The 25,942-nt window shown below is 39.3% G+C and overlaps 2 protein-coding genes across 3 annotated transcripts in view; one reads left to right on the top strand and one right to left on the bottom strand.

Annotated features, from left to right (window-relative positions):
* LOC130407814 (uncharacterized) overlaps positions 1-25,942 on the bottom strand; it is a 143,567-nt gene that overhangs the window by 14,477 nt on the left and 103,148 nt on the right. The gene's annotated exons all lie outside the window — the stretch shown is intronic.
* Positions 1-25,942, top strand: part of fstl4 (follistatin-like 4) — a 144,226-nt gene that overhangs the window by 66,421 nt on the left and 51,863 nt on the right. For both annotated transcript variants that reach the window (XM_056731079.1, XM_056731078.1), the window contains exons 5-6: positions 25,122-25,312; positions 25,498-25,618. In XM_056731079.1, the coding sequence (XP_056587057.1) occupies positions 25,122-25,312; positions 25,498-25,618 (312 nt within the window). The remainder of the gene's footprint in view (positions 1-25,121; positions 25,313-25,497; positions 25,619-25,942) is intronic.

Raw genomic sequence — 25,942 nt, 5'->3', positions numbered from 1 at the left:
GTACATTTCTTTAAAAGCCTGAGATATTTTTTCCTTTTGTAAAAGTTGAATGGATGTGAATCGATTCATCACACATAGTAATGCTCTTCCTCTTACACTGAGCTAACAGCGGTATTCATTAATCGTATCCATTGTAACACTATATCTGTGAAACCCCCCCACCTTTTTCGACCTGTTTAACGTCATAAACCATATTTATGTGTAGTACTGATATCTTGAATGTGCATCAGATGTGACACTACTCCATATGTTACAGTTTGTGATGTACAGTGTAATGCATAAGGGAATTTTCCTCACGATAACATGGTCAAGGTTTAGAGCTTCTAACTAAATGAAGGTCATTGTGAAGCACATGAAGCGCTTGACAATGTTCCACCTCATAAATAATAAGGCAGGCAGTACTGTTGTGCACAGAGGCGTGCAGTCTGAAGAGCTTCATGAGTATATGAGCTATAAACAAGAGCACATGAAGAAGAACATGAACAAACTGCACCACCGGATACAAGTTTAATCCCAATTGAAGAAGAAGTTCCTATTAAGCATGTCAGGGCGGACCTGTTTATCTCCATGTACCCAAAATCATTTCATTCACTTCACTTGTAATGTTTTGCTCAGTAGAGATGTGTACACCGGATGAGTTACAGTATATTGCTCAGAGACGTCTCTCTCACGGCTCATGCTAATGATTCTTCTCTTCTTATGAACTTGATGAACAATTGCAGACTTTGGCATCAGAATGGCAGACATTGCTTCTGAAACATGGCTGGGGTCTTTACACAGTATCAAAGAAAGCAAAGCCTTCAGCAAAGTTCTCTGTTTGATCTCTATTTCATCCCAGTGCTGTCCAGGAGAAACAAAAGAAATAATAAAGATCTTTAGATTTATTTTATGATGATGTTGTTTTCAAGTCCAGGATCGGGATTTTAGTTTTTTTTCAGGTTATATGTTCTGTTGTGTTACTGTAAAGCTTGATGCTCTCAGATGGATGTTGTTGGGCTGTCTACATTGTTAAAGAATGAGAAAAAACACATGGACATCATTTATATATAAAAGCAATGCAGTAATAAAATAATCCTGTTGTATCAGAATGATATTAAACCTAATAATGGAAATATGGGGCTTTCATTTTTTTTATTTAAATGATAATATTAATGAGATGTGTTTGTTATTTAGCACTATGGGACTGCAAATTGTACAGTGTTTGTATTTTTTCTTATCAAACTTAATATAATTTCACTCTCGTCTTGTAAAGTCCAGCCCAACGTACTCCAGCTGTCATATATCCATTTAGACATCTCTCCAGCCCACAATGATGTGTTCTTACTCTCTTTCCTGAAAGAGTGTTGAATAAGTCATCTTGCTCTTTGTTTGTGTTTGTCATTCAAATGAAAGATGCCTCCTAAGGTCACTATAAACACACACCCCAAAAAAGTAACATGCTTTATTGGAAGCGAGTCTTTCATCTCACACAGCCCACCAGAGTGCCACAACAAAGTGTGAGAGTGTTCGACTCTCTCCGGACCCTCTGAATGAATCCCTGTGTCCACCATCAAAACATGCCTGTGAGAACCGCATGCGATTCATTTGTCCACCTTGGTTGAAGAAAGGCTGGGAGGTATTTCAGTTCATCTCAGTCAGACTCAGGTCACATGCAGAGTTTAATGTAGTTTAGTTTTGCTTTCCTGTAGCTCAGTGGTAAGGGTATTGCGTTAACAACGCAAGGTTGTGGGTTCGATCCCAGGGGATTGCAAATACCTATGTAAAATGTATAGAATAAAGCAATGTAAGTCACTTTGGATAAAAGCGTCTGTCAAATGCCTAAAAGTAAATGTAAATGTAGTTGGTCTGGGTTTATTTATTATCGCATATATCTCATTTGTTCAGTATCAACATAGCTTCAAATAACATTCACTGCTAAACCATCGGAAACATAATAAACAACAGTATGTACACGTCCAGGCAACACTGTAAAAAAATCACATTTTACTGTATTTTTAAATATGGTCAAAAAACGTTAAATTACAAGAAAACAGGGGTGTTTGTAATTTTACAGGGAAAACACCTTATTTTACGGACTATTTCTGGCAAAGAATAGTTGAGTCATTGTGGATTGTTTCTTATAACAAGCAAATGAAATAAGTAAATTAATTAAGCTAACAAGTTAAAAGTATTTCTAGCCAGTATTATTTTGCATTACCAGTAGAAGAACCAGTACTTTAAAATTAAATATGACATCCTTACACGGCCCATTCAACAAACTGTTTATTTAATACAATTGTTATACAATAAACATATTAATGTAAATTAATATTAATGTAAATCGATTAAATCATAAATAGTTATATTATTAGCCACTAGCCAGACCGATCAACAAACATAGACAGAAAAGGTTAACTTTAATTCAGATGAATGTGTCCGATGAAACGGTCCATAAAGTAGTAAATAAAGTCTTCTTTATCGTATGATAGGATTGGGCAACATCAGAATTGAGTTCCAGCAAATATAATAAATATAAAGTTGAAAGTAAATTTGAAGGCTTAGTCCTGGCATGATCTTGTCTCTGTCTAGAGAGCCGGTCCACATATTCTCAAACATCAGGATTGTGTTCCCAAATTATTCAAACTATTATAATCCCAGATTTATATTAGGGTTAAAACATAAAATAATGCTCAAATGGGAATGATCCTAAACCTGAGCTTTTCTTTGAGCATTTACACGAAACAATAATGTTAAATGCTGCTATTCTGAATGATATGATGGATGTTAAACTGTTTCTGTTTTCATGTTTTTTCTTGTTTTTGTGATAAATGAGCTCAAAAAAGACTGAGAATAAACAGAGTCCCTCAGGTCACATGGCCACTTCATTAACTTTATTGCTCCCATGAGATTCGTTTCATGAAAGTATTTGCTCTATAAAATGGATGTCCTGTTCTACTTATAAACGTCCCCTGTATATTCACCAGTCCCTGGCCTCATAAACATCACTCTCAGGCACCAGAGGCTCAACCATATTTAAACAATATGTGATGCACATGCCAGAAACTTTTGTGAAAAAGAAATGTTTAAGGTTCTTTGTTCTTTGTGGAACCATTTAGACAAAAAAGGTTCTTCTATGGCATCGTGAAGCACCTTTATTTTTAAGAGTGTGCAGTGTTTATCAAAGCCTGTTATATACCGTAGTGATGAAGTTAACATAAAGAGAATGTCATTCAACGACTGGACAAGTATTATAAAACATTACAGGGCTTTTAACTGATTGCTTTCTAACATGATGTAGCCATTGTCAGTGTGAACAGTTTTCATCGCTGCTCATAAACCTGTTTCTTTATAAACACTGACAGGTGCATGTGGATGTTTCACATACAGATTTAGTACAAAGATGTAATAAAAAGCTAAAGAACAGGACTGCTAGAAAACAATATTCCTCCACACCAGACCTTGTGCAGTTTCTACTAAGAAGCTGTCAGATAAAGTGTTTCCACATGGCCACTGCGGACACTTGTGTAGGACAAGATGTCATGGGAGTTGTCTGTTCTGAGGAGCATATACACCAGATGATGAAATATATGTATATATCGTAGAAGAATGTATATGTTACCACTCAAAAGTTTAGGGTAACTTAATTATTTTTTATAAATCACTATTCATTTTTTACAAGTGTAGTGTATCTGCCATCATAACACAAAGGTTTGTCTGCTGAACACACACTTCTTCTGCATCTTATTTAAACTATCGATAAAAAATAGACGTTTACTTGAGCTTTTTGCGTTAGGAATAAAATCTGGAATGAACGCGTAAATTCCTTTGTGCACCTACACTCTTAAAAATAAAGGTGCTTCATGATGCCAATGTCTAAATGGTTCCATGAAGAAACTCTAAAACCTTCAGATTATAAGAAAGTAAGAAAGAGAAAATCTGGTGAATTAATTCTTCAATGGCATCGCTGTGAATAATCTTTCAAGTGCCTTTATTTTGAATAGTCTACCACACTGACAATAATTCTTCTTTATTCCATATTGTCTTATAACATGTCATTTTCATGTCTGTCAGTGTTTTATTACTCACTGATGTATGGTGAAAGACCTAGTTTAGCACATTTGTACCTGGGCTGCGTGTCCCAAAAGCATCGTAAGCCTAACTTGATCGTTATAACAATCGTACGAGTGATCTTAATATTATGGTCTGTTACCCAAAATCATTGTAACTTAAAGGCGGGGTGTCCGATTTCCAATACACCAGTTGAGAAATGCTGAGTACCAAAACAACCTTGAAGCCAATCAGCAGTAAGGTGCAAAGTGCACAGGATGGACATTAGTCGAGCCAATCGCTGACGAAAGTGAAATATGGGGGAAGGGGTGTGTCTGTTTTTTGATTAAAACATGAACAACGACTATGTAAAATCGCACATCCCGCCTTTAAGTAGCGCCTGAAAATCATCGTAGATATATTTGTGCTCTGGACTCGTAAAGGCCTAAGTGACTCGGAAGAAGAGGTCATCTGTAGAACAACCGGAGAATTGAGCTTAAACTTCAACAGGCCTATATGTGACTTTTCATGTTTTTATTTATTTCGTTTTTTTGTTATTTTAAATATTTTAAATTACTAAACTAAATTAATAAAAATACAGTAATATAAATATTAAATAACTGAACATACATTATTAAAGTAAAGAATAAAAAATATATAGTATGGGCAAGTTGTTTGTTCTAACAAGGGATGCATGTTTGTTGCTAGATTGCTGTATTAAAGTTAGTCCACATTATATGCAAAGTTAAAATGTTGTGTTTAAAAGAGAAATGGTCAAAATGCTTACTTGGTTGTGAGTGTCATTGTCTGTCTCTTAATGCTATTTAGCGCAGCCATGATTTCTTCTTTGAGACTATTGGAAACTATCTATAATTATTTCGAGGAACCATGTGATTAAAGGTTTTCAGGCTGTTTACAAACCTTATATATCACACACTGCTATCATATGTTCCAACAACTGCAGAAGGCAATACTTATCGAAATGGAATGCCTGATTTGCTGAGAAATTGGATTGATTAGCTCTTCCCTTTATGGTTCTCTAATAGAAAGCTTCATATTCATAATGAACGGACTTTGTGCTTATTATTAATAAAGTGCTGATAATGTATGTGTACAATAAACATTAAGTTTGAAGCTTGAAAGCTAGATAATACATAGCACCTAATAAAAACTTGAAATTGCCACTTCCACACTCAACTCAACTCAACTCAACTTTATTTATATAGCGCTTTTTACAATTTTCATTGTTACAAAGCAGCTGTACATGAGACACATTTAATACAAGTATGAATTCTAAAGCAGCCCCCCCGGCCAGGCAGATAGTGCAAAACAATATGCAAACGGTGGTGAGGAACCCAAAACTCCCATCGAGAAAAAAAACCTCAGGGGAACCCAGGCCCAACCAGGGGATTCCAGTTCCCCTCTGGCAAAAGCTGCTGCCTCTGCACAAGCTCATCAGTGCTTGCACAACAAGGCTTAATAAAAATATAAAAATTAAAGATTATCATTAACAATCTAATAGCATTTGAAATGTTGTAGAAAAAAACAAAGTTGTCGCGTCCTTTATCCAGCTCTATCCTCTTAGCACTTGTCAGGTCACCGCTTCCCATTCTCAGCTCTGCCATCAGGTCTGGGCATGAACTGCATCCTGCGGTAACCTTGGAACAAAGAGACAAGACTGGCTGAGAGTAGAGTACTGTTCTGCACTCTTTGATGCAACAAGTACATCATTTGTTGTTGGATGTGTTCCTGGTTCCGGTTGATCTAAATAATGCAGCCTAAATCCTCTGAGGATTAATATTATGGAGGTGTAGTGTATGCAAGATTAAAAAGATGAGTCTTTAGTCTAGATTTAAACTGACAGAGTGTGTCTGCCTCCCGGACCGTGCAGGGAAGAATATTCCAAAGTTTAGGCGCTAGATAAGAAAAGGATCTACCACCTGCACTTGATTTTGAAATTCTAGGTATTACCAACTGACAGGACCCCTTAGAGCGTAATGTACGTGGTGGTCTGTAATACAATAGAAGTTCATTCAAATACTGCGGCGCTAGACCATGTAGGGCTTTATAGGTAATAAGCAAGATCTTAAAGTTAATGCGATGCTTTATAGGTAACCAGTGCAAGGTTGACAGAACCGGGGTTATATGCTCATACTTTTTTGTACGTGTAAGAACTCGAGCTGCCGCGTTTTGAACCAGTTGCAGTTTTTGTAATAGGCCCGCAGGGCAACCACCTAGAAGTGCATTACAGTAATCTAGTCTTGATGTCATGAATGCATGAATTAATTTCTCTGCATCTGACAGTGACAGCATATGACGTAATTTAGATATATTCTTAAGATGGAAAAATGCAATTTTACAGGTGTTTGCGACATGGCTTTCAAATGAGAGAGTACTGTCAAATACAACGCCAAGATTCTTAGCTGATGACGAGGATTTTATGGAGCATCCGTCAATTGTTAAGCAGTATTCTTGGTTGTTACGCATAGCAGTTTTCGGTCCAGTAAGTAACAATTCTGTTTTGTCCGAGTTTAGTAGTAAAAAATTGTTACTCATCCACATTTTTAAGTCAACTATGCAATCCTTTATTCGATGAAACTGCTGGGTTTCATGAGGCATCGAGGAAATATAAAGTTAAGTATCATCAGCATAACAGTGAAAGCTAATTCCGTGTCGCTTTATTATATCTCCTAGAGGTAGCATGTATAATGCGAAGAGCAGGGGTCCCAGGACTGAGCCCTGTGGTACACCGTACTGGACTTGTGATTTGCGGGACACCTCATTGTTTATTGCTACAAATTGAAAACGGTCGGATAAATAAGACTTAAACCATTTCAATGCTATTCCGTTAACACCACACAAAAGTGTAATAAAATGTGGTACCCTAGAATTTGCTATATACATTGCTAAATTACAGCAGATAAGTCATATCAATACATAGAAAAAGTATTACACATTGCACAAAAAATATGTTAAACGACATTAAACAATATTCACCTACCACATGCACATCAGGTGAAAATAAAAAGGCTAGAAAATTTGAAAACAAGTGCGTGCTAAAAAAATCAACCATTACAGGTGACATTACAGGTGACATTTCTGCACCGGTCAAACGGATAGGGACTCTTAAGTAGCATGTAAGGCACTGCTATGTGCAGACGTGTTTAGTGCATTTTTGGGAAAAGCACTTGAAACTATGAAGAACGTTCACAAAGTGGCTCATTGAAAACGCTCTTAATTGCTAAAATCCATCGTTATCGGGAAACCCGGCCCTGGTTGTATTACAGTAAATGTATAGGATGAAGACAATGTGACTTAGAAACAGTAGAATCATTGTTAGCAAATATTGTGTCTCGAACAGTTTTGTTTGATTAAATATACATAGTTTGGACAGTCATATAATTGTGATGGTTAAGAATTATGCAGCTCAAAATGTGATTGTGTAAGCTACGGAGATACTCTTTCTGTGCTCCGGCTACACTCGGTTGCTACACTCCAAGATGGGGGTGCTCCAAGATGCCTATTGATATTATCCTGATTCGAAGTGGATTCATCAGTTTTGCTATTGAATGTTTACTGATGGACAAAGGTGTGCTATTTGAGTTTACATCTAGACACTTCAGTTGATTATATTGTGTGATTGTGTTTTCTGAATGAGAACATGGTCAAACCTTTGCAAATTAAGGAGGTTTGTGTTAGTTGGTGTTTTGTTGTGAGAATGAGTTTATAGTTGTCAGAAAATTGTGAATTGTTTCATGAATTGTGTGTTAGCAATCAAGAAAAACTGTAATAACAACCAGCATTTGGATATAAACAGAGCTAAACAATGACTTTCAGACAAAGTCATGAGAGTCAGTTATGAACTATGCTTTGGTTTTAAAGCATAAAAACATGAACATTTTGCTTTGGCTTATGCTGTCCAACAACGAATCATCTGTACACTCATGAGACAACAGACACTGACATTTTACCAATGATATACATTTTAACTAGTGGTGGGCATAGATTATTCTTTTTTAATCTAGATTAATCTTGGAATTAATCTAGATTAAAATGGCTCATTTGAATTCTGCCAAAGGCATTCAGAATATGTGTGCTCAAGCCAGATGGCGCATTAGACCAGGGGCTCATCTCCTGTTTCCAAAATGCATCACAAACTGCTTGAGAAAGCTGTTCTACTATGATAATTGGTGATGAAAATAAATTATGTTCAATAAGATGTTCTTGTGTTTACTTCCGCATTAGCTAAGGGATGCTTTGCGTTTAGGTGGTACTTGAGACTGGAAGAGCTCCTACATTTACATTTAGTCATTTAGTAGACGCTTTTATCCAAAGCAACTTACAAGGAGTTAGGGAGCAACAAGCGATATGTTATACAGGAGCCATAATACATTAGGTGCCAGTACAAATTTACTGGTTTCAACTAAAGCTAGACCACTACCTGTTGAGAGAAAGTTTTTCTTTAAACCAGTTCCGCATTGCACAAGGTGCAAACAACCTTAGTCTTGTCGATGTTTCCATTGGGAAGCTTCTTAAAAATGAATGTTCCCTGAAGCAACCTGGCGGCTTCATAGCTGCATCCATGTTAGCACGTCACGTTTGATGTGGTAATTTCACAGTAACGTTATGTTGTGTTCAGACCAAACGCGAATGGGGCGTCAAGCGCGAGTGATTTACATGTTAAGTCAATGCAAAGACGCGATAGACCTACTTGCGGCGAGAATCGCGCGAATGAAGCCCTGGTCATGAGATGATGTGGTGGCGCGAATGACGCAAATTGCGCGAATCACGCGAGTTGAAAAATCTCGTTCTCGCCCGGTACAGTGCAATTCAGCTAGGTATACATCCGCGCTAAAATATCAAGGTGAAAGTCATCATAGCTTGCGTAGTATAGACCCAGCTCCCAACCCAACTTTGAGAATAGATTAACGATGACATTTTTTTTATCGCACGATAAGAGTCTCACGTTAACGCAGCACGTTAACGGCCCACCACTAATTTTAACACGCGCTTTCTATAACTTTATACTTCAAACCCCAAACATTAATAGTAACCGCTGACTGGACTAAAGAATATAATCAAGAATCTATATTCATCTTTGTTTGAAAAATGTAAATGTTGGCTGCTGTCATTTGGTGAGCTGGTGACAAATATCCTCCTTAGTCTGTCTCATTTCAGTTTGAACTTCTTGGACTTCAGAGGCCACATCTGAAGGATCAAGTCTCTGAATCTGGACGCAATGACAGTTGTCTTACAAATGAAGTCAAATTTCACCCTTGTAGGAACCTGATGAGATGCCACTAATGTTTATGAGCACACTTAATCACACAGCAGGAGATGCTCACCGTGTGCCCTTCTGTCTGGACGGACTGGATTCTGAAGGCCAATTACTTTCACAGGAGGAACGATCATCTAAATATTCAGCAAGCCTTTCACTCAACACACACATCTCCACCAGTCTCGCGTTCAGCAGATCTACACCAGCTGTCATACAGATGCCTTCTACTAAATATCAAATACAGTTCAAATCTTACTTTTATCACATTTGCAATATACTGTCATTTTTATCAATTTGAGAGTGATATTTCTACACTTTTATTCTTTACGTGAGTCACATTTTTGATCAGTCATGGCTTGAAGTGCTGGAGAAATGATTGGGCTGGTGTGAAGTTTTGACCCACGTGTATAGTACACCTGCTGAGAAAGACTTCCTGAGCCAAACATTCTCTAATAAACCTAAGAAACGTTCATGGAATCTAACGTTAACATGCATCTCAGCAAAACTCCATAGTTAGGTCCTGTATTGTAACAGAAAACCTGTGTTGATAATATAGGGGAAATAACAAGAAACAGTTTGAACTCAGAACAGTGACTTTTTACTTTTTTACTCAGCGTTAGGTTGCCTAGTCAAAGTAAAAAAGTTTCCATCTCTGTGGAACTATGTTTGGATGATGAAATGCTTTTCTTCGTCTAGAGGGATTAGTTCCCTTGTTATTATCATCCTAGAAGCCTTAATTCTTACGAAAGGCCAACGCTACCATTACATTAACAATTTTCATTTTCCCTCTCAAGCTGCAGTTTAAGATATGAAACAGTGCATTTATAATGCTGATTTATCTGAACTATATCAGGATGATCAAACACATCTAACACATCTTTCTGCATTTTGCTTCGGAAGGATGAGGCAAGCCTTTTGAGGGTTCGTAACACTTAATAAGAAATGAATTATTCGCCGTTTATATTTTCTAAAATGTTCAGTTTTGCTGGTCTAGGGACTGAGGTCGTTGTGTGACTAGCCTGTGTGACTGTTAAGTCGCTGATTCTCCAAGTCTCCAAAAGATTCCAATTTTTAGATATGTGTTGTGTTGTTCAGTCTGCAGGTTATGAGCTTAAGTTTTGGATGTGAGCAATAGTTTAGTGATGCTTGACACTAATAATCCTTAAAAAAAAGGTTTGAGGAGGGTTACTTCCAAAATGATAGATGATAGATAACAGAAGTCAAAAGAAGCACCTTGAGTTGCAGATTGAGGTTTGGGAGATGAACTCCATACAGTATGTGATCTGTTTCTGACTTAGAGATCTTCATAGTGCTTTCAGAAGCGGGTTTGACCCAGGCTGGGTTAAAATGGAATACAGCAGCTGTGGGCATGACAAGATTAACCGAAGTAAAACAATTCAAGTTGCCGGTGGAACAGAAAGTCCTAGGTCTCCCATCATGTGCAGTTGTAGGGATTATTAATGGGTTGGTGGTGCTAAAGAGACAGTGCATTCTAAAAATTATATACTGTAGTGAAAAATTGTGTTTTTGTGTTACCAAAATCTCAAGATAAATCATTTGATATAATTTTAATTAAAACAGCCGTGTTCTAATGTCCAGTCTTAAATGACATTTTCATGAAATAAAAGGCACTTCTAATTTAATTTGAATGTCTTTTGATTTGTTTATTGAATAAAACCAATTAAAAAGACATGAATCATGTCCTATCATGTCACAAGTTAAAACAACATTTTAAAACAGTAAATCTAATGTTATAAAACAGATCCACAGTTCCATTTTTTTCTGATAAATAAATAATAGTTCAAATTGAATGAATGAAAACTCACATTTCGGTAATAGCACATGCATTCATTTTTACATGCAAAATGTTACTACTGTAGTGTAATATAATTAAAGAGATATATCAAAGTACAGTGTGTTATTACTGATCTTTCAGCATAGCGTTATAAATACTGAGGCGCTCGTCCAGAGTATAGAGCAGTGTTTCATGTTTTCATTTCAACTTCAAAGGCAGAAAGAAATCTATTGATTTGTGTTTGTTTTCTTTAGGCAAGATTTCATGCCAAACCATTGACTGACGTGTCAGATGGGTGTGATTCTGTAATATGATTTCTGTGTTGGGTGTTAAGTGGTATGAGAATATCGCCAGCATTGGTGAGACACTTAACTGGCTCTAGATTAGGATCAATACTTATGTCACCGTTGCTTCAATCTGTCTCCATCTTTTCCTGAGACACTCAGAGATTTGCCATGTGTGCCACAGTGATTACAGTCATCACACATTCTCACGTCTCAAGAAACCATTTGCTGATGAATGTCAACACAAAAGCCTTTCTCTTTCATTCACCCTGTGCTATGGAGATAATTGGGATCATTTGGTTTCTTTTCACTGAGTTTAAGGGATTAATTTTAGATTCAATAGCTGACCTGTGAGAGAATAAATACAATTCAGCTCAGATGAAGGACAAAAAACGTTTCTTTTTGAAACTTAGGTCAAATATTTATTTATGATGTAAATAGGCATTGTTTTATTCATGATAATTAGTTAATAAACAAGAGTTTGGCTTTACACAATGCTGTACTATATGCTGCATCTTCTACGGTTCGTAAACTGTATACTGCATTATCATGGAACAGTGTAGTCTGTTCTTATTATGCTGGACCAAAAGTATTTTACAATTCTAAGAATTAGGCAAATCCTCTCTAAGGCCAGAATGATGTACATGCATTGCATACATTTGTATAACCAGCGGAAGAAAATCTGCTTGAAATACTAAGCAAGTGCTGAATGAAGCCCGATCATTTGCTCATCACGTCAAAAATGAATCTCAAACCTGTTTACTTCCGATCATAAATGAAAGCAAACAAGCGTGACAACGAGATGCACCAGCAGGTGTACAGACATCTGGTCAAATTCCCTCTGGGTTCCAGCATTACTTGTGGAGATGCATTATTCACTGCATTCTCAGGCCCAGACGCCATCAGCCTGCTAAAATGCTAAATGGATTGGGAGGAGATGTGTTTTGAAAGGAAAGTGTCGAGGGCTTATTAAATCACGCGGTGACGGGAATCAGTGCACATTCGCGCTCATGTAAGGTGACGATGTTTGAAAGGCACAGCTGTTGAAACAGACGGAAATCATCAAGATCTCAACACGCCAGTCACGTGTACTCCTGCACTACTGCTCTATTACATCACAATCTATGCTGTTAGATCACCTCTGTAGCCTTTTACTCTGCTTCTGTGTGTTTCTGCAGTTGTTTCTCTGATGAGAAATCATTTCCACTGTCAGCTCCATGTGACGCCTGTTGAGTGATCGTAGTATATGCATGTATTTCATTGGTGCCCTTCAGATAGTTATTTATTTCTCCATGGCCAGAGGTCATTCTGTTAACCCCCTCGCAGAATCTGCAAAAAAAAGATAGAGGAAGTTTGAAAATGATGGTTTATTTTTCATTTAGTCCTGAAATGTTAACATGAAGGTCACACCTAATGATGATGTCAAAATTTCCAAAATAGCCAAGGGCAAAAGTTTACATCCCCCTGATTCTTATTACTGTATGATGTTACCTGAACAATCAATGACAGTTTTGATGTTCTGTCATGTTTCTTGATTGTCAGTAAACTGTCCTCTGATCTTCAGAAGAATCATCCAGGTCCTCCACAATCTTTGCTTTTTAAGCATTTCTGTATATTTGACTCATGTCCAGCAGTCACAGTATGATGTTGAGATTCATCTGTTTACATTCAATAGACAGAAATATTCAGTGATGTTCATGAAGGCATTACCATTAATTTACTGTCAGGTGGGTGTTAAGCTCTGAAAATGTTTATATTTCATTTCCTGAGAAACATATAGCTATGTTTAAAGCTTCTGAAAGACATTACAAAAAGAAAAAAAATGTAAACAGATCAATAAAAATTTACACCAAAAAAAACATTTCTTAGGTTTACATGCAGATGACATTAAATAAATCATTCAACCAAATCAACCAGATTCTGCGAGTGGGATTTAAACTTTTGACTTTAACTGTAAATTCACTTTATTCAAAGATACTTTATTTCATGTGTCCACCAATAATAGGCAAATATCAAATACTTTTTTCACCTGCATTTTCAGAAGTAATCTGTACCTTTTGCTTTTGACAGTGTGAACAATATGCCATATCTATCAAAATGTAAAAATGAAATGTGTAATAATGTATAAATCATTATAATATAAAAGTGGCATCTACTAAAAAATCATATTTTCAAAATTTTCATTGAACAACATTGAATTGAGACATAAAATGTAAAAACAATATGACTCTGTTCACTACTGATACTTTGTTTCTTCAATCATCACTTGATTCAGATTTCATATCAAGTGTAATCATCACTGACAGTTTTCGTCTACTATCTGTCGTATTTATAAAAAAATAATTTGGGGTAAAAATGTTGGTTGTAATGAAAATGAGAAACTGATGTAATGTGTGAAGAGAAGGACATGTTTTCACACTATAAATATTTAGCACTGTTCCATCATCAGACCCAAACGTTTCATTTTGTGAAACTGTGTCGTTTGGTGCCAGATGGCACGGTTCGGCTTTCTATTTCCACAGAGGTTTCCCAGAATGAGTAGAAGAACATCCTCCACAGACTTAAACGCTCTTCTTCAGTTAGGACTTCTAATTCTGTAAACATTTATTTACTTCACCTAGATATCAGAAAGCTGACGGGTGAGCAATCGGAAGTGTTGAAGTGAAAATCCTCAAAAACATGGTCTCATTGTACATAGAATACAATTTGTTGTATATATTACTCGGGGCATCTATCTGGGTTTGCTCAGTTTCTTTAATTCCAGCTCAGCAGAAGTGTTGGGAAAGAAAGACTTTTGTCTGGGTTTTAATTAAGAGTTCAGTCATTTTGTTGAGATTAGCCATCCGTCTGATGGTGAGGATTGTGGGAGATGAAGGTCGCTCCAGGGGAAACATGTGTTCATATTATCAGTCGGCACACATTTCCCCCTCCGTCTCTCTGGGTAATGAAGCACACTTTGTGCCGTGATATTAATTGAAGGAGGGAAAAGCTAAAAAAAGACAGAAAGGGGAGGTGGGTGTTGGCATAATATTTGCACACAGCATAAATTCAGATTTAGTATGTGTATGTGTGTGTGTATGTGCGTGTGTGTGTGTGTGTGTTTGCGTGTGCGTGCGTGTGTGTGTGTGTGTGTGTGCATGCTTGTGTGTATGTGTTTGTGTGCCTGTGTACTTGTCCTCATATTCAATATGCAGATAACAAACAGACACGACAAAAACCAGCTTCAGTGCCAATGGATAATTTAATAGATCTGAAGCTTCAAAACATGTGGTTGTATATGACAAGACAGCTGATGGGGGTCTCTCTGTGTGTATGGAGAATTATTGGACTGAAATGACTTAATGAAGGTAAAAGGGTAACTCCTACATTATACTGTTTAGTGAGGAGTTCAGGGTTAAACATTGTGCTTTAAATAAATCAAATGTGTATGTTTTTCTTTTTTGAAAGGTGTCATATGACAGAAATGTGTATACATGATTTAAGGTTCAAAAGTGCTGCATTTTCCACATACCGTGCATGTTTGTATCTCCTCTTTGCTCCGCCTCTCTGAAATGCGCGTATTTTTGACAAAGCTCATCGCTCTGAAAAGCGAGGTGTGCTATGATTGGCCAGTTAACCAGTGCTTAGTGATTGGTGGAATACTGCAAGCGTGTGACAGAAATGTAATGCCTCTTACCATATTTGGAGCATCATGTTCCTCTTCAATTGTACTGACAGGTATGCCCACCTGACTTGCGTATACATTTGGGTGGTCGCCGGTCTTAGTCAAATCATACCAGCAACTGATGTAGATTTGTGGGGTGTGGTTACAGGAGGTGTTTTAGGCAGGTCTGGGTGAGCATTCGCTTTTACATAGAATGCATCTTTTGTTCCCACACTTTCATTTGTGCAATTTTACTTGTCTAATACATTATAACACACCAAAGACACAGAAAAACCTGTATATGATCCCTTAAGAGGAGAATAACATTTTCACATAGATTGACAGTTTATGACTGTCCGACTGCAAAAAGCAGCTTGTTTTTATGGTCTTATTTTGCAAAATGTGTCAAATTAACATTTGTTTTTGAATTTCAACAAAATCAAACATCAGGAGTGACAAAGTCATCCAACTTAAAAGTGAAAGACCGATAACTGTGATCAAATCCAGATTATGTGACCTTTTTTCCTGCAAATAAATTCAATTTAGAAAATATAATTCAATTGAAATTTGTTTAAATATTGTTATTAGTTCACAGAATGAAACAAAAATGATAATTTTACCTTAACACACACCTATTGATAATATAAATAGATTTCTGATCTTGTGAAAACTGATTTTGAAATAGTCTCTTAATTTTTTCCTGCGGCTATATATGTAAATACTACATAATCTTTTATCAAAATGCTGAAAATGAACTTTTCAGATGTGCAATTCACTGCAAATTTAGCTCAGACTCCAGTCTTCTTACGTTTCTCATTAAATATGTTATTCCCTCTGAAATATGTCACATTAAAGATGTAAAATGGGCTGCATATGCTGTTTCATGTTGCTTAAATTGCTTCCATTTAGAGCCTCATCGGGCAAATAATCTGTTAAATGCAATAAAGAAGTTTGGCTTTTTCATTAAAATCCTTTTTTTACTCATTAGGCTTGTGTGCTAATTCATAAGTGTGCTGTTATTGATGATACACATTTGACCCAGATAGATAATGAATGTTGATTTATGAATGAGATCCTTCATTATTTCTGCTCTTTATGTGATGACTTCCATTCAGCCTGTTTACCTCAACATGAACTAAAGTTAAACTCTCGCACGCTGCACCAAACATTTTATCACATCAATGAGTGTGTCTGATCGCCATGGTGTTGATACAGAAATGAAAAGATCATTCCTATGTTTCTCATCTTGACTTGGAATTAAATTGTGTGGTGTTACATCTCATTTCTGAAAAATGACTGCAGCAGATTTTAAAGTCTTTCCTACGGGGATAATAATGGATATATGACTGAAGGAAAAAAACGTGATGTCACAATATGAAGTTAAATGGTTCACTTTTTTGTTTCATTTAGTTTAGGTTCTTAAGCTTGTTTTATCCTTGGCAGAGCATCGTGGAAAACTTGTTGCTGAATGATCAGATGATAACTATAATGCCAAAACGGTCTCATCAATAGCGTATAAATAACACCCTGTTGCATTATCATGAATTACGTATGACAAAGTTTGATTTTGCGTGCATATGACACTATATACACACACGCTAAATTGGCGTATCATATCAATCTTTGGCGTACGTATTACACGATATTGCACAGCGTATGTTATTTAAGCACAATTCATGAGAATGAGCTGATAATGAAGACCGTTCCAAAAAACACAAAATCATGAGAAAATGAATTGATCAAATTTTTGACTTTTTTCTGGAATGCATAAGAAATGAATGGGCTGTAAACTCTCATCTGCTTTTTTTTTGATAAACGCCATAGCTACAAAAGCATTATTTTTATTATAGTTTTATTGACATGCTTTGTGTTAAGAATATTGTGTTTTGTTTACACAAAAACCTTAGAAACTGTGCCACTTATGGCACAAAAGGGAAAATCTAATTTAGTATTCTGATCTCTCATCATCTTCCGAGGGTGTTAAGAGTCACACTCATGAGTTTTCAAGTGTTTTAATATATATTGAATATACTGGATACTCTACAAACTGTTTTATTCTTTAGAGGAGAACGAATTCAAGTATGGATCTATATTTAGTTGGGATCTAAATATACACATCGGTTGAGGCTGGCTGTGACATTTATCCACAGGGATTAGTGCTATTGCTTATAACCTTAAAACATACTGTCAAACGGGCAGATATCTTCACTGCTTTATACCGACACTGCTTAGAACTGTTTTCCAACTTCAAGAGGATAAATTTTCAGTAGTATTTTATATACTTTGCGTTTCCTTCTACAGTTGTAGGGTTTATTATTTGAATGGAGTTTTTACACTGAGGGCTTTGATTGTGTTGCCATCATGCATGCGCGTCAGACACAATTTTCACTACACTTCAAAATGTGCTTTCATTAGATAATAATCCACACGCTTAAATATTCTAAATCAAAACCTAGCAACATGTATCCCACATTATCTCCAATCTCTAATGAATGTAAACGCAGTAAGAAACAGACATTCTGCAATTATGTTCACATTATTTGTATTTGGAAGAGCTGAGAATTACGTCACAAATAAGATTTTTCTGTCATTTTAACTTTATCATACATATTAATCCATAATATTCAGCTTTAGAACTATAGACAAGCAAGTAAACCTCATCACTCCAACACTTGTGCAAACTTGTAATATAAATTCTCAGACAGTGGAAGTATTAACAATATATATAATCTTCTGTTTATATTTTACTATCTGTGAGGATAGTCCAGACATCAGAAAATGTCAATCTAAAGCACAAGTTTTCTTAAAGATGGTGTATCACAGGCAGTTTCTGCCATTCTCATACAAATCTTGAGTACCTATACAGTAGTATTGCATACGTCATATCTTCGAATAGTATTTAGTTTGATCAAATTTATGAAAGAGAGATACAGCTGTACGATTATTTCTTTAAAAACACAAGCTGTATGAGGTGGTACTAGTGGGGAGAGTGGGATGGAACTACAGCACGAGCACACAACATATCATCACATTATTCCCTTCGTGTTTTGTACATTATGCACGTACACGCCAATCGTCAACAAATCCAACAAAACCGATTGCGGGACCTCCCGCGTGCAGTTAATGTCCAGCATCTTTCAGCACAGGGACCGAGTTTCAAACGATCTACAAATCCAGTGTTATATAATATTATATTGTAAACAGGTTCAATAATGGAAGGAAGAAAGGAGTCGGGGTCGGCGTGGCTGGGAAAACTGTAACAATCTTTTATTTCAAAAGTACTTCCGGGTATTCACTTCCGGCTTCAAAATAGGAATTTCTACACAATCTTTCTGGATCGTGGATTCTTTCTGGTCAGTCCTTTGGACGCAACGTCTCTTGGCTCCGGCACACACACTCGTTTTCCCAGCCTCTCTCTCCTTCTGCCTCTGGATCTGTCGATCCGTTTTATAGCGTCTCCTCGCCAATTACTAGAACGAGAAGCAGGTGTTTTCACTAAACCGTTGATCTGCCTACTCACCGTCTTTCTTCTGACACTCTCTCTCCCCGCAGACCGTGCTAAACCACGCCCACTTCCCCACATACCCCCACCGCCCGACTCAGGCCGGGGTCCCATCCGGCCTGCAGCTCCCCCCCCCCCCCTCCTGGAGAGGAAGTCAGCCACAGCCATCACGGCCGTCTTATTAATTTGGCGACGCACCTCCCCGTGACCCAAGTGGAAACCCAGATACCTTACCTCTACCCGCCCAACTGCACACTTCTTTGGGTTGGCCGTTAGTCCCGCACCTCTCAATGAAGCGAGGACCGCTCTCAGGTGTTGCATATGCCGCTCCCAGTCATTACTATATATAATGATATCGTCTAGATACGCGGCGGCATATGCAGCATGCGGTCGGAGTATGCGGTCCATAAGGCGCTGAAAGGTCACCGGGGCTCCGAACAACCCGAACGGAAGTGTAACAAATTGGTGTAAACCGAACGCCGTGGTAAAAGCTGTCTTTTCTTTGGATAAGGGAGATAGAGGGATCTGCCAATATCCTTTAGTTAAATCCAATGTCGAATAAAAACAAGCCGTACCTAGTCGGTCAAGTAATTTGTCAATTCGTGGCATTGAATAAGCATCGAACTTCGATACAGCATTCACCTTTCGATAGTCCACACAGAACCGGACGGAGCCGTCGGTTTTAGGCACTAAGACAATCGGGCTCGCCCAATCACTGTTGGACTCTTCTATTACGCCCATGTCCAGCATCGCTTCTAATTCCCTCTGAAGGTAGTCTATATGGGCGACTTCGCACTATCGCACCTGGTTTGGTCTCAATGTGGTGCTCTATGAGATTTGTGCGACTGGGTAGGGGCGAAAAAACATCCACAAATTCTGCTTGTAATCTCGCAACATCCGTGACCTGGGAGGACGAGAGATGATCTCCCCCTGGAGCCAGAGCAAGGGATTGCACCTTGGTGTTCACCTCCGGCCCGAGATCATCTTCTCTGCTCACTGTCGTCGCCAGCATCACGGTGTTCGCCTCACTCCATTTTTTTAGGAGGTTGAGGTGATAAATTTGATCGAACTACCTCATAATTGAGATCCCCTATTCGTCGTGTGACCTCAAAGGGTCCTTGCCACTTGGCGAGCAATTTGGAGCTGGGCATTGGAAGTAGTACAAGTACCTTCTCTCCCGGTGCAAATTTATGCAGTCTGGCGCCCCTGTTATATTGTCGGCTCTGTCTGTCCTGGGCCTGTATCAAATTCTCCATTGAGAGCCGTCCCAGTGTCTGGAGTTTTGTTCGCAGGTCCAGGACATATTGAATTTTATTTTTACCTCTCTTAGGACGTCCAAAACCCCGGGGGGCTGACGAACGGAGAGGAGATCAAATGGGGAAAACGCCGTGGAGGCTCGGGGAACCTCGCGGACCGCAAACAACAGGGGTTCCAGCCACTTATCCCAATTCTTGGCGTCTTCGAGAACAAATTTCCGGATCATGGTTTTTAATGTGCGATTAAAGCGTTCGACCAGCCCATCTGTTTGTGGGTGATAGACGCTTGTCCGAATTGTTTTAATCCCCAATAATCCGTACAGTTCACCGAGTGTCTGTGACATAAACACCGTGCCTTGATCGGTGAGAACCTTATTTCTCCCGGGGGATTCCCACCCGGGAGATTAATCGAAACAGCGCGTCAGCAACACTGGTTGCTGAGATATTGCGTAACGCCACTGCTTCAGGGTATCGTGTTGCGTAATCGACAATGACTAATGCAAAGCGATGCCCGCGTGCGGATCGTTCTAACGGCCCTATCAGGTCCATGCCAATTCGTTCGAAGGGGACCTGTATAAGTGGAAGCGGGCATAACGGTGCCCGGGGGTGGCCGGTGGGTTTACCAACTGGCATTCAGGACAAGACGCGCACCACCTGAGCACGTTCTCATGAATGCCCGGCCAGAAAAATCGGGTCGTTAGACGATTGACAGTTGCAGCCTGACCTAGGTGCCCTGCCATTGGATTACAGTGAGCCACCTGGAAAAGCATTTCCCGACGGCTCTTTGGTACGACCAACTGGGTTGTATCCTGCTTCGACTGAGTGTCTTGGGTCACTCGATACAACCGGTCTTTTAATATAGCAAAATATGGTTAGTATATCTGTTGGGCAGGGTGGAGAGGTTGTCCGTCGATGGAACGGATCTGATCAAACGCATTTTTGAGCGAGTCGTCCTGAGACTGCTCCAGAGAAAAATCATCACCCTGGGAGAGATTTATTTTCTCCACAGCGCTATTTCCCTCTGAGCCAGTCATCAGTGGTCCCGGCTCAACCTCTCCCAACTGAGCGACCGCCCCTCCCCCTTGCTTTTGGTTGCGCCCAGAAACATCCACGCATAATTGCCCCAGTAATACTGAAAATAATGGCCAATTTGTTCCCAAAATTAGCGGATGTCGGAGGTGCTCATTAACAGCCACCTCTACACTATGTTTTTGCCCCTTAAATTTGATGGTCAAGGGCACCAAAGGATAGTTCACCACACCCCGTGTACACACCTTACCTTAACCATACGGCCCGTATCCCTTGCCACAAATTGAGTCAGGCTTTGATGTATTGAGGTTTGGTTACACCCTGAATCCACCAAAGCCTGATATGTACCCCCCCTAATACTCACAGGTATCTGGTACAGCCCGTCTTGACCGAGGGCAGCCTGTGGGTTTTCTGGTACCCGGATCATCATGCCGACCTCCATCATGGGACATCGATCGACAAAATGTCCGGGGTCCCCACAACGCCCTAGCGGCAGGAGGCAGACCCCCGAATTGGTGAGGAGAGGCTGTCGGGGGGAAAGAGCCGTTGGGGTCCTGGCCCTGCAGGTTCCCGGCTCCTTCGAAGGACCTGGCAGCTCCGTGTGGCCCCATCTCCGGTGACATCCGGGTACGCGGGGCTGGCCGGGGAAAGAAATTCCCCCTGGACCTGGGAAAGGGAACAGGTCTGGGAGAAGGGGAGGGGGTTATAGGGAGAGAGAGAGAAGATGATGGGGGTACGCCGACCCCGGGGAACGCCACCAACTGATCCTCCGCCAGCTGGATGGCCTGGGCCAACGACGACGGTCGGTGACACTGGACCCACTGGGTGGTCTTCCTAGGGAGCCGTCCCACGAATTGCTCCAGTGTCACCTTATCGACGATCTGGTCTTTGGTGCTGGCGTCGGTCATCAGCCATTTGCGGCAGGCATCCCGGAGCTGGTGAGCGAAGGCGAAAGGTTGACCGCGATCCCCAAGTTCCAAAGACCGGAACCGCTGCCGGTGCTGTTCTGGACTGAGCCCCACTCGCTCCAGGATCGCCTTCTTGAGGTCCGCATACTGGAGGAGATTCGTTACTGGTCGACGATTCACGTCCGCTTCTCTCCTGGTCCACCCAGCTCCGGAATGACTCGCGGTCCTCCCGTTGGGTCTGTAGGAGAGCCTGGAACCGTCTCTCCTGATCTTCTCTTAGACCCAACAGGGCCTGGTGGTGTTGTTATGATAAGTGGGTCTCACTCGTCGGTTGGCTCATGAGCTGGCTCTTTGTTTCCTGCTTTGCCTGGAGATTGGCCAATAAAAGGAATAGAGGATCCCTGTGACGACACAGAGATCTAGATTTATGAAAAACTTTCCGAAACAAATTGGAGTGCTGGGGGAGTGAATCAAGGACAGAAACACTACGTCATATGTCCAAACTCGTTTTTTAACAAGTTGACCATGTTAAGCATAAGAAGCCAGCACATTCAACAGGGTAAAGAAGTCAGAATGCATGGCATAGGATGATACCATAGCTTTAAGAAAAAATGTGTTATGGATGTGACAAAAAGGATGCATATTCTTAAGTGACAACATATATTGTAGGATTTCTATGAATTAAACTGTGCAAACCTAATGCAATAACCCCAACATCTGTAGAAGGAAACGTCTCTTCTACAGTTGTTTTTAGGAATCTTTATCAGTTATGTGTGTGACAATTCACATTCCCTTACTATAGAAAACTGAGCTTTAAAAAGATGCTTTACATTTTTTTAACAAACTATTGACATCTCAACTACTATCAGTATAGTGGAAACCTTTGAGAAAAGCCTGATTTTTTTCATCTTAAGGTAGACATTTGCATGGAATTGCTCATGTGTCATGGGAGGTTGAAGAACATTGTGATTGTTTTAATCCTCCCGATAGATTGACAGGCTGTGTGAACGCAGTCATGCTGTTATCTCACAGCTGTAGATTCACAATAAGAGTTCTGAATAACCAGCACGCAGGAGAGCCCACAATACAGCTTCTGCTTTTCTTTAGACAACACGTCTTTTCCATTAGTTACACAAGCTGTCTTTGCTCATTTCTTGAGCTCAGTTAAAGTTAAATGTGAGATGACAAAGAGACCCTGAGACTCTCTGTTTCTACATGTTTGGTCTCCACTTCTCATGATATCTCTGGACTTTCTCTAGACTATCTGAAGCCTGCCGACTGAGTGACAGCAGGACAAACACAAGAGCAAAATCAATCAATCGTGACTTTCAGTGTTTTGGCAGATTTTATATGAGAGATGTCTCAAGGAAAGCCTGATGGATATTGTAGTCTTAATAAGCGATGAGATTCATTCGTTTTAAATGACATGTATTGTGTGTGCAGATGGACAGCATATTCATGCCCTGACACTGATACCATGATGAAATCTTGATGTGATCTCATGAAGTCCTACATTTTATCTTAACATTTCACTTTAAACATTGTTTAAAGGGTGGATGTCATGTCATTATTCTGACATTTCATGTGTGTCCCAAAATTCTTGAATTCAGCTTGTATGAGATGTGCTCATAGATACATCTGTGTAAAACACAAACTGTAACATGTTCTGACATTTTTTCTGCTGGTGTATATCATAAATGATTAAAACCGAAAGCTAACCAGGTCCTTTGCTTGATATTTGAAAAGGCTGTTTTTATCAAAAACCAAATGAATGTCTTTTAACTGTGCTCTGAACTGGAGCAGATTTACAGAGACTCGTTCACTGCAATGAACACTGATAGTTCGGTATCACACTTCTAAGCCATTCATGTAAACATTTCAAGAAAAAATAAACAAGATCTCTTTCTGATTATCTGTAATTTATATCTGCTTAAAAAATAGGATACTGATCATGAATATTTACAATAAAAAACTTTTAGTCAGATTATTTGATATTTTGAATATCTGTTCATCGAGGCTTTTATAATTATTGCCAATAATTACAATAAAAACTGAAGTTTGCAAGTAAATATTTTATTTTATTGATTTACTGATTTTATTTTTTCTGAAGGCCCAACTATGAGGAAACCATCTGACTGATGTGTACAAAAACAGGAGTTCTCTTCATTTGTAACACAATGTTCTATTGCAATAAAGAAGTAGTTCACAGAATTTTTATTCCTACTTTGGAAAGTCAATGAGGGCGAATTTTGAAGTGAACCACCCCTTTAAAATGCGTTATTGTTCTAACTCTACTGTGCATGTGAAGACAGAGATCAAAGAGCAAAGTAAGAAACAAGAAGTGAAAAATGGAGTGTGAATTTTTCATAGGATAAAAGGAGATATCTGAAGACTCAGATTAACTCAGATTTATGGCGTGTCATAAGAATTTATACAGTATCAGTGTGACCTTTCCCTCAGCGCTGGAGTGATAGATGTACTTCATTAACATGTTTGAACAGTAGTGATGTGAAGAGCTCGCTGTCATTGATGGATCAGTGATGGATTTGAGACGACCCGGAGATGCTCCGGTCATATCATGACACTGAGGACTTGGTGCTCGAAAACACAACTGAATCATACATATATATACTTATGTTTCTATATATATATAGTGACTTAGTCTTATATTTATTCTTTTTTTTTTTCAAAAACAGTGTTTTGCCAAAATTGAGCTATGTTTGGAACATTAACTGGAGAATTTACTCCCACAGATAAATATGATTGTCACAGCTGAAATCTTGCAGCATGGAACGTACACCAGCGTAAATGTCTTCGAGAGCTAAAAAGATCATCCCAGACGTATCTCTTCCTGTGGTGTAAAGTCGTTGGTCAGTGTGCATTAGCTATTGTGTAAGGAAGCTGTGTAGGGATGTTGTCTTCTGATTCATTCATATTCAATGAGCTCTTCATGATACGTTCACTGGTGCCCGTTTCATTCTCTGTCATCTATTCCTCCCACTCGAGGGCTCTTATAGAAAGACTCAGCGGGTGGCCTGTGTTTGTATAATTTTGGTGAGGTAAAACAGCCACCGGCACACTTGATTAATCACGGTTTTCATCCTCTCCGTCATGTTTTATAGACCTAAGAGCTGCATGTGAATTAATGTGACAGTTTAAAACACGCTTGCTAATCCCCCGCTGCTAAAGGAGGCGGCGATGCAACTAAAGTGTCTAAATAAGAATGTTTACCTTTTGTCTTTGGGTGTAAATCACAGGATTACAGAATTAATTGGGACCCCCGCACAGAACGACTGTCCAAAAATGTAAATGACCTCCCCTTCCTTCTTTGAGGAAAACTCCTCAGCACGCTGACTTTGGTCGTAAAGTCTAATTCGCTTCCTCTGCGGTGTCTTTATAGGCAACACGTGCACCATGGCTGAGTATAACCAGCTGAAGAGCATGCTGCTGGATATGCAGCACAGGAGCCGGACGGATGGCAAACAATCCGTAGAAAATGCAATGGACCAAAGGAGAGCAATGGTGGACACCTTGTTCGAGTATTTAGATCTAAACCAGGATGGACGTCTGCGCGGTGGAGAGCTGGCAGAGGTGAGATATGTCCAGGCCATCGAGATAATATGAAGCTTTGTGTGTCTGTGTGCATAGATGGTTGGAGCCTTTATACAAAACATGATACATTTTCTTTATTAAACATTTATTTTCTTTCACTGATGATAAGCCTGTGAAATATATATTAAGTTTGTGGTTAAATCATACCAAACCTTCTTTCACAGATCTCCAAAAAGGAGCATTTGGAAGACATCTTAGTGCAGTGCACCATGCAAGACCTCCTGCGTTACGACGATTACAACAACGACGGTCAACTGACCCTTCAAGAGCTCTACACAGCTTTCCGTGAGTCCCACCCTAATCCGCTTAACACGTGAAGGCCATCAGAGCAAATTATCCTCCTTCACCATGTGGCAAATCTGTAGCTTTTTTGGTTTTCAATGAGCCAGGCACCATTAGGTCTCTCTCTGAGGCGCTTAGTCCATTTGTGGCAAAGCGAGCACCTGATCCTTCGGGCCGATGAATGCAAATCAGGGTCCAATGATGAGAGATGAGCGGTTTTGGCTGAAAAAGTGGTTTGAGATGGCAAGCCAAGATTACCTCGGATCATCCATCGTCCCGGGCTGCATAAAGCCTTATTTAATTCATTACAGGTTTTTCCGATGCGAT

The sequence above is a fragment of the Triplophysa dalaica genome, chromosome 19 (assembly GCF_015846415.1).
Source record: "Triplophysa dalaica isolate WHDGS20190420 chromosome 19, ASM1584641v1, whole genome shotgun sequence".
Classification (NCBI taxonomy): Eukaryota; Metazoa; Chordata; class Actinopteri; order Cypriniformes; family Nemacheilidae; genus Triplophysa; species Triplophysa dalaica.
The sequence above is the reverse complement of the archived record's forward strand: the minus strand, read 5'-3'. Positions and strand labels throughout refer to the sequence as shown.